At 40.8% G+C, this 15,540-nt stretch overlaps 1 protein-coding gene across 1 annotated transcript in view; it reads left to right on the forward strand.

The window, feature by feature from the left end:
- Positions 1–1,993: 1,993 nt before the first annotated feature.
- Positions 1,994–15,540, forward strand: part of Brca2 (BRCA2 DNA repair associated) — a 44,366-nt gene continuing 30,819 nt past the window's right edge. Inside the window, exons 1-10 of the mRNA XM_021162873.2 lie at positions 1,994–2,218; positions 2,497–2,601; positions 6,615–6,842; positions 8,229–8,337; positions 8,838–8,887; positions 9,209–9,249; positions 9,445–9,556; positions 11,561–11,610; positions 12,363–12,474; positions 12,950–14,056. Of these exons, the coding sequence (XP_021018532.1) occupies positions 2,535–2,601; positions 6,615–6,842; positions 8,229–8,337; positions 8,838–8,887; positions 9,209–9,249; positions 9,445–9,556; positions 11,561–11,610; positions 12,363–12,474; positions 12,950–14,056 (1,876 nt within the window). The 5' untranslated portion in view covers positions 1,994–2,218; positions 2,497–2,534. The remainder of the gene's footprint in view (positions 2,219–2,496; positions 2,602–6,614; positions 6,843–8,228; positions 8,338–8,837; positions 8,888–9,208; positions 9,250–9,444; positions 9,557–11,560; positions 11,611–12,362; positions 12,475–12,949; positions 14,057–15,540) is intronic.

Consider the following 15,540-nt stretch of genomic DNA (forward strand, 5'->3'; position numbering starts at 1 on the left):
CCTTTGTAGACACATCTTTTTTTTCCCCTAGAGATTCTCATCCACACAATACTGAATTGCATCCTACAGATTTGCTAGAAGAGATTTGATACTCTCCATCACACACCTAGACATAGAAAGAAGGCAACTCTGTGAGGGTATGACTATATTCTAACTGTAAGACTTTTATTCAGTATTTATAATATATATGACCATCAAGGTGCAGTGCACATCATATACATTTTTATGAAAATAATAGATTTAACAGATAATGGATTGAACTCAATAATGCTTGGTAGTAAACAATCTGAGCAGCTGAGCTCAAATCATACAAAGTCTATTAGAGCAGACAGACATGGTTGGGAGGTTCCTTGTACCAAGAACACAAAACGTAGTCATGAGCTGTTAAAGGCCAGGAGGGTTTGATACTGAGCTATCTTTCAGGAGGTGAAATGTGTTAAGGCTTCTCATTATTCCACCTCTCTCCTCCAACTTCCCCGGGAGAAGAAGCAATTTTTTTTTCTTTTCTTAGTAGAAGTAGAAATTACTGTGCATTTTATTGTTTGAGTGCTTTGTCTGCATGTACATCTATCTGCACACCAGGAGAAGGCATCAGATCCCATTACAGATGGTTGTAAGTCATCACGAGGATGGTGGAAATTGAATTGAGGACCTCTGGAAGAGCAGCCAGTGCCCTCAACTGTTCAGCTGTCTCTCGGCCCCGATATGATTTTTTCCAAGACAGAATTCTCTGTGTAGACCAGGCTAGCCTCGAACTCATAGAGATCAGCCTGCCTCTGCCTCCCAAGTGCTGGGATTAAAGGCATGTGTCACCATTGTCTCATTTTACAAGCTAACAAAACCAAATGGATTTGAATCTAAATTTAGAACTTCTACCAGGCTAATTAATGACCTGGTGAGTTTTTACCCACTGGACAATGCTAAACACTTCATAGTATTGTTAGAAACATTCAGTAAGCAGTAGTTTATTACTACTGCTTATTAGGCCTCTTCTTTGCTAAGCAGACCTACATCAAAAGTTTTAGTATTTTTTTACATTAGTGATACTTCTTGCTAAAACTAAGGATTGCAGCTTAGCAGACAAAATTGATACCAATAAACCAAGCAGACTTTTCTCAATTGTCTTTATTGTAGTATTGAGTATCTAACCCAGACTCAGAGTCTCTACTATTGAGCCAGACTCCCCAACCGCAGGTCATTGTTTTTCTAAGCCAAGAGGACCTTTTAACTGCTTAAGCATGTTCTGGAAGCAGCAAAGCCCCCAAGATCTCTTGTTGGATCCAATCGAGGGCTTTCTAAAGTTCAAACTACAAACCCACAGTAAGCCATGCACTGGGCTTGTTACCCAGTAAATTCAGGGGAGAGGTAATAATGTTTCAATTTTCTAGGCCAGTTTCTGGAAAAGTCGGGAAACATGGTGATCGTATCCTAAAACCTGCAGAAAGGAGTACTAATATTGCAGGACTGCTATTTAACTGCATGCGCGCGCGCGCGCGTGTGTGTGTGTGTGTGTGTGTGTGTGTATGAGAGAGAGAGAAGGGGGAGGGGGAGAGGGAGAACACTTGAGCCCAGGTCCTACCACCCGTCCTCAATAAGACAATTAAAAGGGCCAAATTAAAAGTGTAAAGCTAAAAGATTTATTTAATGTGGCGACATTGGGAAGAGAGTAAAGAGATCCAAAGAATCCCTTCCAAGTCTATCTTCAGGGTTAAACAGAACGCCAAGGACCCCGAAGATACAGGAAAAGAAAGTATAAACAAAATTTTAGCCCACTGCGGGAAACAGACACACACACCTATCGTGAGGGGAAGAAAGGAATTTGGCTGGGGATGGGCGAGCCCACGCTAGCCCAGAACAGCCACAGAAAGAACAGTTCGCTGACTTCCGGGCGGCGCTTGCGCCGCGTCCCCGTCGCGGGGTCATGACGTCACGGGCAGAGCGCGGGCTTTTCGCGGGTGCCGGAGCCGTGAGGCGGTGCCGTCAGTCAGCGACCGCCGCGGGAGCGGAGCGGGTCAGTGCGGCCGGGTGTGGCGGGCGTGCGCTCCCGGGTCTTAATGCCGTGAGGGACGCACCTGACACCCCGGAGGAGCCGGTCGACCTCCTTCACGGCCGCCCGGAGCAGCTGCCCCAGTGCAGCCCGCGGCGTCCTCCCAGAGGGATCCTGCGCGTCCAGAGTCCGCGGTAGCCGCCCCGTTCTGCAGTCGCCGAATTACCTAACGTGTGTGCCTCGGCTCCCTAATTAGTCAATGTGAATAATTCTAAATAACGTTAGGTTTGTCTTGTCATTGACTCCCACCATAGCCACTTTCGGTTGTTGTGATGTATCTAGTACCCACTTGGTTCGAAGCACAATTATAAACTGTCCCCATCTTCATGATAAGTTCTGCTCTTGTCCCAAAAGATAGGCCTGAGGTAGGACAAGCTTACCAGCGATTCTGGTTTTACCTGTCACAAGAAACCAGGCTTGTGAAGTGTCTGTTATTTTCTCTTTTGCAGACTTCCTTACCGAGCATCGGAGAAATACTGTAGAGAAAATGCCGGTTGAATACAAAAGGAGACCAACTTTTTGGGAAATTTTTAAGGCGAGATGCAGCACAGCAGGTATTGAGGAGTTTTATAAAACCTGGTAAATTAAGTCCCATCAAAAAATATTTTCAATAAAATAAGTCAAGGTAAATGCTTGCTTTAAAAACAAACAAAAACCCCAGCACCTGGGAGACAGAGGCAGGTCTCTGAGTTTGAGGCCAGCCTAGTCTAAAGAGAGAGATAAAGGGCTTTATAGAAAAACAAACAAAAAATTACTTGAGCTAGGTGTGATGGCACACATTTATAATCCTAAGGAAGCTGAGGCAGAAGACTGAGCCAGGTGGATTAAATGAGTTCAAGACCAACTTGGGCTACATAGCGAATTCCTGGATGTCAGGAGAGACAGAGCTTAGACCTAATTAAAAACAAAACACAGCAAACACAGGAGTGGATGTTCACAGTCAGCTATTGGATGTATCACGGGGCTCCCAATGGAGAAGCTAGAGAAAGTATCCAAGGAGCTAAAGGGATCTGCAACCCTATTGTTGGAACAACATGATGTACTAACCAGAACCCCGGAGCTCTTGTCTCTAGCTGCATATGTATCGAAAGATGGCCTAGTCGGCCATCAATGGAAAGAGAGGCCCATTGGACTTGCAAACTTTATATGCCCCAATATAGGGGAATGCCAGGGCCAAAAGAATGGGAATGGGTGGGTAGGGAAGTGGGGGGCGCTATGGGGGACTTTTGGGATAGCATTGGAATTGTAATTGAGGAAAATATGTAATAAAAATATTAAAAATCAAAAAAAAAAAGAAAGAAAAAAAAACAAAACAAAACACAAAAGAGGGATGCAAGTGACCCTGGTCTCTGCATTTGTTCCTCAGCATCAATTTAGCAGGCATTAGCTGATTCCTGTAATCTCACCTTTGGGAGGTAGAGGCAGGAGGATCAGGAGTTGAAGGTGATTTGTGCTGTGAACAGCTTGTGGGTCAGATCCAGTTAACATAATCTTTTCCTGGTCAATCAGACGATGTAGAATACCTAAACTGATGGGGAACTAACTCTTTGACTTCCAGTGGAAAGAACTGTTTTGAAAGTGCTACCAGCAAATCAGAAGCATTGGTGATGCTAGTGATGAACACTTTTCAAACCTTTTCTGACTTATTTTGTTTTGAGCTGTATGAGTGTGTTTGTGTATTTGCTCTGTGTGTGTCGGTGCCTACAGAAGTCAGAAGAGGACATCAAGTCCCCTGGAGCTGGAGTTGCAGGTGGTTGTGGGCTGTGATGTGGATGCTAGACTGAATTTGGGTCTTCTGCAAGAGCTTCTTAACCACTGAGTCATTTCTCCAACCCTAGCTTTCTCTGTTAAATGACATCGTCTTGCTCTGTAACCATGACTGATTTACGATTTGCTATGTAGATCAGGTTGGTTTCGAACTTGCAGTGACCTTCCTGAGTGCTGGGATTGCAGTGTGAACAGCCACACCAGGCTCTGAATTAGATATCATAAGTAAATATTGACAGCGCATGAAAAAGATCACATCCATTAATATTACAACTGATCTGATAAGTTTTCGAAGTTTGGAAGAAGTCAGCTACTGTGAGTTCTCTAGAAATTGTTCATTTCATTTTGAAAGCTCATATCTCATCATTAGCAACAAACTTTTGTCTTTACTATAAAAGCCCACTTCATTCTAGAGAAAATGCCTGCCAAACTTCTGTCTGCAAAAATGCTACATGCATTTTGTTTCTCAGAAAGGATTAAAAAGGCAGGCTAAGGAATTAAAGCTTGGTCCCATTGGTGGCTTAGTGGGTGAAAGTGTGTGCTTCATAGGTCTGATGACCAGTTTCTAAGCCAGAAGCAACATGAAGGTAGACTCTTGACTCCATGTGCACACATCAGATACACGGCAATGAGAAGGATGGAGCATGAGCTTCATACTGTTCCTCTTACGTTGTTAGTGAGTCCCTGGCATTCTCCTGTGGATTGCTAGGGAATGTTAAGTGCTAGTGCAGTTGGGTCCACTGCCTTCTGTCATGTAGGTGCATCAGGTGTTTACATACCTCATTCCTTGTTGTACAGATGTTGACATTGTGAAAAGGGCAAAGAACACCATGCTCTAATTATGAAAATATATTGAACCCCCCTATGCCGGGGGTAACAGCTATATAGGGTGGTTGGGTCCTGTTTGACATTTTGTTGTTGCCATGTAAGAATCTTTCTCATGTTTATTTGAAAGTGGTTCTCTGGCCCATATTCAAAGATTTGTCATACTGATGGAGTTTTCATCATCATTTCAGTTTTATCTATGAAGTACATGCTTGCTGTGAGTAGTTTGGTTTTTTTTTTTTTTTTTTAACTCTAAATCATGAGTATTATTAAGAAGGTTAGAAACGTAATATACCTAAACTCTTATCTCCTTGTAAGTTTTGTAAAATTATACAAAAGTTAGTGCACTTCCAAAAGATTAAACTAATAATCTTGTTTAATAAACCTTTAATTACTGGTCACAATTCTTTTTTTTTTTTTTTTTTTAGGATTTACTTATTATACATAAGCACACTGTAGCTGTCTTCAGATACACCAGAAGAGGGCATCAGATCTCATTACAGATAGCTGTGAGCCACCATGTGGTTGCTGGGAATAGAACTCAGGACCTCTGGAAGAGCAGTTGGGGCTCTTAACCCTTGAGCCATCTCTCCAGCCCTAACTGGCCACAATTCTTACTTGTTTTTTTTTTTTTTTTTTCCTCTTCTCTTTCTCTTTGTTTTATTCATTTGTGTCTTATTATTTTTTTGTTTTTTTTCTTCTGTATTTAGTTTAGTATGCACTAGATTATGGAGTCTTTTGTTTTGTTTTTAGTTTTTTGGTCCTCTTTGAGACAGGGTTTCTCTGTATATCCCTGGCCATTCTGGAACTTGCTCTGTAGACCTGGCTGGCTTTTAATTCAGAGATCTGTCTGCCTCTTCCTGGCTTCCCTCCATTGCTCCCTTGCTCTCTCCCTCTCCTCCATCTTCTTTCTTTCCCTCCTTCTCTGTCCTTCCCTCTCTCTCCCTTGCTCCTCCCACCCCTTTCTTGATTAGTTTTCAAGATAGGGTCTCATTATATAGGCAAGCTAGCCTGGAACTTATACAATCCTTCTGTATGCTCCCAGATGCTAGAATTATACATTGTAATGTCATACCCAAGTGAGAAGAGGTGTTTTGTTTTTTTGGTTTTTTTTTTTTTTAAGATTTATTTATTATTATATCTAAGTACACTGTAGCTGTCTTCAGATGCACCAGAAGAGGGCATCAGATCTCATTATGGATGGTTGTGAGCCACCATGTGGTTGCTGGGATTTGAACTTAGGACCTTCAGAAGAGCAGTCGGTGTTCTTAACCACTGAGCCATCTCTCCAGCCCGAAGAGGTCTTTTTGTAGCCCAGGCCATCCTCAAGCGTGAGGTTTTCCTGCCCCAACCCTCAAGTGCTAGAATTACAGTTGTGCACCACCATGCCCAGTTGGTCAACATTTCAAGTTCCTTTTGTTTAGTATTAGTTTGTTTTATTGTTTATGTCTTGATTTATTTCGTGGTAGGGACAGGGTGGTGGGTCAGTTAGAGGACAACCTGCAAGAGTCAGTTCTCTGCTTCCACCATGTGGATTCTACTCATGACCTGAGGTCATCAGCTTTGATGGTAAGCACCTTTACCTACCAAGCCATCTTGCTACAGTGTTTTGTGTTCTGAGATGAAGATCTCAATGTGTTGCCTGGAAGGTCTTCAAAATTGTAGTCCTCCTGTCTCAGACCTACTGAAAGCTGGAATAACAGGTGAATACAACTGTGCCTTTCCTTTATTCTTCACTGTGATCTTTGAAGCTTTTTGCATTTATTGATTTTACATGTGTGCACACACATATCCCCCATAACACAATAATGAGAAAACAACTTCTGAGTGTGTGTTTCAATCTAACTCAGGTTGTCAGGCACAGCATGGAGGGAGTCACCTTTGGCAGCCCTGTTCTTTATAATGATCTTCATTGTTCACGAGTTTCTCCATGTCATTCATTAAAACTAAGATGAGGTTTTTGTCTTTTTTGCAGATTTAGGACCGATAAGCCTCAATTGGTTTGAGGAACTTTCCTCAGAAGCCCCCCCATACAATTCTGAACCTCCAGAGGAATCGGAGTATAAGCCCCACGGTTATGAACCACAGCTGTTTAAAACACCACAGAGGAATCCCCCCTACCATCAGTTTGCTTCAACTCCAATAATGTTCAAAGAAAGAAGTCAGACTCTACCACTGGACCAGTCGCCTTTCAGAGAATTAGGTAACTAGCTAGGTGTGGTGGCACATGCCTTTAATCCTAGCACTAAAGAGGCAGAAACAGGTGGATCTCTGTGAGTTTGAGGCCAGCCTGGTTTACTTATCAAGTTCGAGACAGCCAGAGCAACATACTGGAGAGATGCTTTCTCAAAAAAAGGAAAAAAAAGCAAAGAGTTCACCATAGATTTAACTTGGGTAAATCATGCTATGTGATGAAGGGTACATGAGCTGGGACTTTGGGCAAAGTTGTATATAAAATCAGCTCTGTGATGAACTGAGTTCTATTGTGCAAATCCGTCTTCCTCATCTCTTTCCTGACTGAAGGATGGAGATAGTGGAAATACTGTGTGATAAGCTTTGGTTCAGTAAAATAATTTAGGTATTTAATAAATGCCTCTTCTTCTTCCTATGCTTAACATGTCAGCAACTAAGATTTTCTAAATTATGACTTTGATATTCAAAATGACTCGTCTTGATGTTTACTAAGCTGTATTTCTTCAAGTTATTATAGGGTGGAGATTTTTTTTTATTGTAATCAATTTCTTGTGAGTATTTTAATTTGATATTAGTTTCTTTGACCTATGTGCCACGTGTTTATAAACACTTGTTTAGTAAAGTTGTGCGTTCACTCAGTCTCTGTAACATTTATTACTTTCTTGACATAGTATGCCCTTTTCTTTAGAGTACTGCTTTGTGATATGCTCAGTGAACATGTCAGGGATTGTAATTGCTGTGGATGTAGTCAGAAGACAGAATCTCTACTGGTTGATGGTGGTGCATTGATCCTAGCATTCAGGAGGCAGAGGCAGGTGGATCTCTAGGAGTTCAAGGCTAGCCCAGTCTACATAGCAAGTTTCAGTATAGCCAGGGCTACATAGAGAGATTCTGTCTCAAGAAAGGCGTGTACAGGGAAACAAACATCTTGTCCACAGTTCTGCAGGTTTAGCAGTGTTCATTCAGAAAAGCCAGATGGTAGGGTTACAACCAAGAGTGGAATGCAAAAGGATAGCATCATAACAGTCAAGTCAAATGAGGCCATCAGCTTACCAGTGTAGTTTGGTAGTGTGCATGTTCATCATTGAAAAGCCCTAGTTTTTATGTCCAACACCGAGGAGGAAGGAAGGAGGCAGGGGAGGTTGCAGTCACGAAGCCTTGCTTTCTCACTTGTATTCAGGAGTCTGAAACTGAATGGTTGAAAGCTTTGCACAGAAGGACAGTCAGGTTGGACTAGGTGTCTTCCATGATGTCATATATGGGGTGCACACCATCCCTTGAGATGCATTTCTATAGCAGGCCCCAGCACTTTTTTTTTTTTTGTTCTTAAGTTCAAAAAGTAAAAGCTCAAAATGTACAGTGTCTGCACCCTCACTGGATTATTTTACTGTTTCAGGGAAGGTTGTTGCAAGTAGTAAACATAAAACTCACAGCAAAAAGAAGACCAAAATGGACCCTGTGGTAGATGTTGCTAGTCCGCCACTGAAATCTTGTCTCAGTGAAAGGTATGATGAGACTGATGTATATTTTATAAGTGCATAAGACATGTTCTATATGTTTGTTTTTAGGGCCTGGTCTCACTGCAGTCCAGGCTGACTTTGCACTCAGAATCTTCTAGCTTTAGCCTCTCACAAAGCTGGGGATTCAGTCATGAACCGTCATCATGCATATCTGTTATTAAAATGTATTTAAATAAAACATTTTCTTGCATGTGTTTATTTCACAGAAATAAGCTGTCATGCAGATTATTTTGGCCACGTACCTTCTGGAAGAACTTCTATTTTTAAACGAAAAGTAATAGATTCCTTAATTTAGTAATTTTTATGTTAGAAACTTTGACTGGTAACTCACTCCCGAAATCCTAGCGCAGTACGAAACCAGCCCAGGCTAACATAGCAAGCCCTTGTCTCCAAAACCATAAAACTAGTACGCTTCGGTGCTTAATGATCTCTTTGTTGCTGCTGTTACCCTTTTAACCCAAGGCCACTGTTTCATTATTGTCTAGCCCTCTTACTCTGCGGTGCACACAGGCAGTACCACAACAAGAAAAGCCAGGTATGAGCACAGCAAATGTTCTTATCTTTGTTGTCTTCTGAGACCTTATTTACATCTAATTTGTACTATGAATGTGTTGCCAGTGTGTATGTGTGTACACATGTGCATGCCTTGGTGTCCAGAGGCCAGAAATGAGATCCCCTGAAACTGGAGTTACAGGTGGTTGTGAGCTGCCTGTATTAGGTCCTAGGAACACAGGCCTTTTGCAAAAGCAGCTAGTGCTGTTAAGTGCTGAGCCATGTCTTCAGCCCTATTTTTTTTATTTGTAGGTCTTAGAAATGTTAATAAAGATCTAATAATTTTCTTTCTTTTCACCCACAGTGGTATCTGGAAGTTTATTTTATACACCAAAACTCAAGGAGGTAAATGTTCTGCTTTGGTTACTTACAGTCTATCAGTTGAAAATGGGACAGTGTGTATTATCCCTTTGACTTGAGAATCGAGATCGATACTTAGCATACTGTTTCCCAGAGGCATTAAGTAAGTGATAAATGAAAATGTGAATGAAAAGTTAATCGTCAGTGTTTCTGTAAATTAACGACCGTCTTTCTTTGTAGGGTCAGACACCAAAACCTATTTCGGAGAGTCTGGGAGTTGAAGTGGATCCTGATATGTCTTGGACAAGTTCATTAGCTACACCACCAACCCTTAGTTCCACTGTGCTCATAGGTAATAGTGACAAACGTGTACTGGACAAGAAGAGCTAGAGGAGGCTGCTAAGTTGTCATCTCCAGTCTTATGTTAGAAGGAAAATGTGGAAGGGCTGGAGGGATTGCTCAGTGGTTAGAGCACTGGCTGCTCTTACAGAGCATCCTGGTTCAGTTCTCAGCACCCATGTGGTGGCTCACAACTGTCCATAGCTCCAGTTCCAGGGGAACTGGTGTTTTCTTCTAGCCTCTATAGACTCCTGCATGCATGTGATGTACATACATATTTGTAGACAAAACACCCATATACAGAAAATAAAAGTAAAGGCTAAATATGTAAGCGAACATGAAAACACATATTACTGTGTGATAAGTGTTTGTAGAATAATTTTTTGTGTTTTTTGTTTGTTTGTTTGTTTACTTTTTTCAAGACAGGGTTTCTCTGTGTATTCCTGACTGACCTGGAGCTCACTCTGTAGACCAGGCTGGCCTCAAACTCAGAAATCCGCCTGCCTCTGCCTCCCAAGTGCTGGGATTAAAGGTGTGCGCCACCACCGCCTGGCAATTTTTTATGTTTTATTTAAAATGCAATCAAAGGATCACATATTTTAGTAGTCTGTCATCTATATATGATAACTTCATATACATTTATCCACAATATATAACCATGTTACATATGTGTGCTCATTCATAAGATATGTGTATGACTGTGGTAATCCTTAAATTATGAGTTTATATTCACACCATAATTTTTTTTTAGTATTTTAGGTTTGTTTGTTTTGTTTTTTATTCTGCATGTGTGCAAGTATGCCCATGTGCAGGTGCCACATCATTAGTGTGGAGGTCAGAGGACAATTAACAGGGTTGGTTCTTTTCTTCCACCATGTGCAATCCAGGGATCCAGCTTAGGGTATCAGACTTTGCAGCTAGCGCCTTTACCTTCTAAGCCATCTTGCCAGCCCTCAAACTAGGGCTTGATGATTCCGGCCAAATAACTTTAGTTTTGCTCCATTTAGTTAGAAGTGACTGGACTTTCTTTTGTTGTTGTTTTTTAAAAGAATTATTTATTTATTTAATGTATATGATTATGCTGCCACTGTCTTCAGACACGCTTCAGACACAGAAGAGGACATCAAATTCCATTACAGATGGTTGTAAGCTGGGAATTGAACTCAGGATCTCTGGAAGAGCAGTCAGTGCTTCTAACCACTGAGCCATCTTTCTAGCCTCTTTTTGTTGTTTATATGAAATAATAAAATAAAAGGGCTGAAGGATAAGACGTAATTAGCATTAATTATGCCTTCCATCTGTATCATTGTCTAAACAGAGGCTAAAGGCTCCCAAGGAGCCTTTGAAGACATAACTTTACAGATCTTTCATCTGCCCTTGTAGAGAACATAAAGCTAGTATCACCAAACCACATTAAGAAACAGTGTGACAGACTGGAGAGATGGCTTAGAGGTTAAACGCACTGGCTGCCCTTCTGAAGGTCCTGAGTTCAAATCCCAGCAACCACATGGTGGCTCACAACCATCTACAATGAGATTCAATGCCCTCTTCTGGTGTGTCTGAAAGCAGCTTGTGAGCTGTTATAAATAAATAAATAAATAAATAAATAAATAAATAAATAAATAAATAAGTTGCCGGGCATGGTGGCGCACACCTTTAATCCCGGGGGGTGGGGGTGGGGGGCAGAGGCAGACGAATTTCTGAGTTTGAGGCCAGCCTTGTCTACAAAGTGAGTTCCAGGACAGCCAGAGCTACACAGAGAAACCCTGTCTCAAAAAACCAAAAAAATACGTACATAAATAAGTCTATTTAAAAAAAAAAAAAAAAACACTATGACAAGTTAGACCATATTGGTGTTTCTCGTTGCTGGCTTTGGTCACACACTTTCAGGTGTGTGTGTGTGTGTGTGTGTGTGTGTGTGTGTGTGTTGGGGGGCGGTTCCTGAAGAAGTATGTTTGTGTATTGATTTTAGTGTATAATATATAATCCACTACAGCTAAATTTAATTGTTTTACAGCCCGAGATGAAGAAGCACGTAGCTCTGTAACGCCTGCCGACTCTCCCGCTGTAAGTCAGTGTCAGGCTGGTGTACTCTCCATACTACTCACTCTGAATGCCTTCACTTGATTTTGTTTTGTTAGTGGTGCTTATGCTTTGTAAAAAATATTTTGTCAATTCTCTGAGGTGGCCACTCATGTATGTAATATATTTTGATCATATTCACCCTGTCTTCCTCCTCTAACTTCCCCCATGATCCTCCCCAACATGACCTACTCTCAACTTCATGTATTTTGTTCTTTTTAAAATGATCCCCTGAATCCACTTAGCGCGCCTTGGTGCATATGGGTGTGGGGCACTGGAGAATAGGGCAGCTGACTAGTGGCCATACCTTCCCCCCAGGTGACTCTCCCTTCCTCAGTAGCTGTCAACTACCAATAGCTCCTAGGTTTTTGGTGGCACAGTTATTGTTCCTTTGGTTTTTGTTTTTTACTTTTTTTGAGATGGGTTTGCTATACAGTCCTAGCTAGCTAGCCTGAAAGTCGTTGTGTAAATCATTTTGGTCTCAAACTTGGGATGGTCATCCTGCTTCTGCTTCCCAAGTACTAGGATTATATGTGTGTGTCACTGTGCCCCAGCTAGCCTGAATTTTTTAAACTGCAATTTATAATTTTCCTAAGTGTTTGGAGATGTTTCTTAACATGATCCTGTATGCAATTTCTCCCTGTAAATTTTTTTCTGTCTTTCTGTTTGGTAACACGTATCTATGTGTGTAAAGAAAAAGTTATACTAATTAATGATTTTGAACACAATTTCTGCAGACTTTGAAAAGCTGTTTTTCTAACCACAATGAAAGTCCAAAAAAAAATGATAGATCTGTTCCCCCAGTGATTGACAGTGAAAACAAAAACCAGCAAGAAGCTTTTAGTCAGGGTAAGTATGTCTGTTTAGTTGAGCTACTCATCTGAACTGATGACACTGTCCTTTTCTTAGGGAGAAATGCATTGCTTTTCTTTTTCTCAACCTTTGAAATATAGAAGATAGAAACTAACTGGATAGATTTCTTTTTCGTAATTGTAATACAGAATTAACTCGCTACATTGGGATTGATAGTTTTTAGAATACTAGATCGAGTACATAGCACTATTAAAGGTGACCCTCAATTGTATAGAACAGGAAAAATAATGAGTTATTTAAGATTAGGGTATGAAAAAAGACTTTGAATACATTGGGATCCGATTTTAGGAGAAGAGTGACTTGCTGAAAGAACTGGCATTCAGAATAACCTCTTACTGCTGACCTGTGTATTATTTAATGTGAGCAATTTCTGAAGGAATTGTGAGAATAATAGGAAGAATATGGTTGCATTGTAAATGTTATAATGTGCTTTTGTTTTGAATTTTAACAGGATTGGGGAAAATGTTAGGAGATTCATCTGGCAAAAGAAATAGCTTCAAAGACTGCCTTAGAAAGCCAATACCAAATATTCTAGAAGATGGGGAGACAGCTGTTGATACTTCCGAAGAAGATAGTTTCTCATTATGTTTTCCTAAGCGTAGAACCAGAAATCTACAGAAAATGAGAATGGGCAAGACAAGGAAAAAGATTTTCAGTGAAACACGAACTGATGAATTAAGCGAAGAAGCTAGAAGACAAACTGATGATAAAAACTCATTTGTATTTGAAATGGAACCAAGAGAGAGTGATCCCTTAGATCCAGGTGTAACAAGCCAGAAGCCCTTTTACAGCCAGACTGAGGAAATCTGCAATGAAGCTGTACAGTGGTCAGATAGTAGATGGTCTCAGTCAAACCTTTCTGGTCTAAATGAAGCCCAGACAGGAAAAATACCCTTACCTCATATTTCTTCTCATAGCCAAAATATTTCAGAAGACTTCATAGATATGAAGAGAGAAGGTACTGGCTCTATTACTTCAGAAAAATCTTTACCTCATATTTCTAGTCTTTCAGAACCGGAAAAGATGTTCAGTGAGGATACTATGGTAGATAAGGAACATGAAGGACAGCATCTTGAATCACTTGAAGACTCCATTGCAGGGAAGCAAATGGTGTCTAGAACAAGTCAAGCAGCCTGTCTGTCTCCGAGTATCAGGAAGTCTATATTCAAGACGAGAGAGCCACTTGAAGAGACTTTGGGTACTGTTTTCTCAGATAGTGTGACCAACTCAACCTTTACAGAAGAACATGAAGCCTCTGCGTGTGGATTGGGAATACTTACTGCATGCTCACAGAGAGAGGATTCTTTATGTCCTAGTTCAGTTGACACTGGAAGCTGGCCAACCACTCTCACTGACACTTCTGCCACTGTGAAAAATGCAGGTTTGATATCCACTCTAAAAAATAAAAGAAGAAAGTTTATTTACTCTGTAAGTGATGATGCATCTCTTCAAGGAAAAAAACTACAGACACACAGACAGTTGGAGCTTACTAATCTTTCAGCCCAGCTTGAAGCAAGTGCTTTTGAAGTACCATTCACCTTTACAAATGTAAATTCAGGTATTATTCTTTTTTTCTTCTTATGTATATAGTCTTTAGGATGAGATTAAGTTTTCCTATTGAATATAAGTTTTTTGGTTTTTTAATTTTAAGAGAAACACTTGCTTACTTTCTGTAGTTTTTCAGATCTCCTTTTGGTTTGGTTTGGTGAGAACCCTGTGTAGCCCTGGCTGTCTTAGAACTTAGGCTGGCCTGAAACTCAGATATCCACCTGCCTCTGCCCCCTCAGTGCTTGGATTAAATCCGTGGGCCACCTCTGCCTGATTCTAGGAATCATTTAATCTCAGACAGTACCTATATAGATTATTGTTGAGATTTTGGATTTGGTCTTTAGAATTATGTCATTCAAACTTATTGGCGCAGTTGGTACCATATATTGTTGGGTCTTTGTTTTTTTGTTTTTTAGTATTTATTGTGTATATGTGTGGGGGCATGTGCATGACACATGATGTATGTGTGGAGCTCAGTGGATTACTTGTCTGAGTCAGTTTTCCTTTTTCATCATGTGGATCTTCAGGTCCTCAGGCTTAATGGCAAATGCATTTATACCCTAAGCCACCATACCATCGTCCCCTCTTTGTATCCTATGCTGGTTTTGAACTTGGCCTTGAGTGATCATCCTGCTGTAATCTCCCAAGTAGTTGGAACCACAGATGTACCACTGTGTCTTGCTCTATGGCTCCTAAGACAGCTTTTTATCCAAACACATTAGGAATTTGACTGCTTAGCTCCTGCTTTAGAGTATTTATTACGTACATATTAGATAGCTAAAAATGGTGTTTACTTGGAAAGCTGAAGCAGGAGGATTATTTGAGTCTAGGAATTCAAGGCCAGCCTGGGGAACATAAGAGAGACTTGTTGCTTCTGTTCCATTCCTCATCTCCATGATGTGAAATCAGTTTTGTCTTTCTGTGAGAAATTGTAAATAGCATGGTGAATAGTTTGATGGTATTGGTACTAGAGTATCAAAGAGTTGTTTGAGCTCCAGGGACCCTGGAGTTTATAGATACTTATGCCACACCTACCATTTTATGCAGATGCTGGGGGCCTGGATTCAGGTCTGCATGATAGGCACTTCACTGACTAAGCTACCTCTTTAGGCTCTTCATGTAGAAATTCAGTAACTTCAAAATCGCAATTGTTCAAGGATTTGTTTTAAATTTCTCAGTCACCCTTTGCTCTTCTTGTACTTCTTCTTTTTTTTTTTTTTTTTTTTGCTTGTTTGTTTGGGTTTTTTTGTTATTGTTTTTTGTTTTTGTTTTTTTGAGACAGGGTTTCTCTGTATAGCCCTGGCTGTCCTGAAACTCACTCTGTAGATCAGACTGGCCTCGAACTCACAGAGATCTGCCTGCCTCTGCCTCCCAAGTGCTGGGAGCGCCACCACCGCCCAGCTTTCTTCTTGTACTTCTTATTTTAAACACTTTAACTTGGGAAAAGCACTGAGTGGATGCAATTAATCATACTCTAACTTGTCCTATCACTCT

This window comes from Mus caroli, unplaced genomic scaffold, assembly GCF_978045245.1.
Source record: "Mus caroli unplaced genomic scaffold, Mus_caroli_1 scaffold_4, whole genome shotgun sequence".
Lineage (NCBI taxonomy): Eukaryota > Metazoa > Chordata > Mammalia > Rodentia > Muridae > Mus > Mus caroli.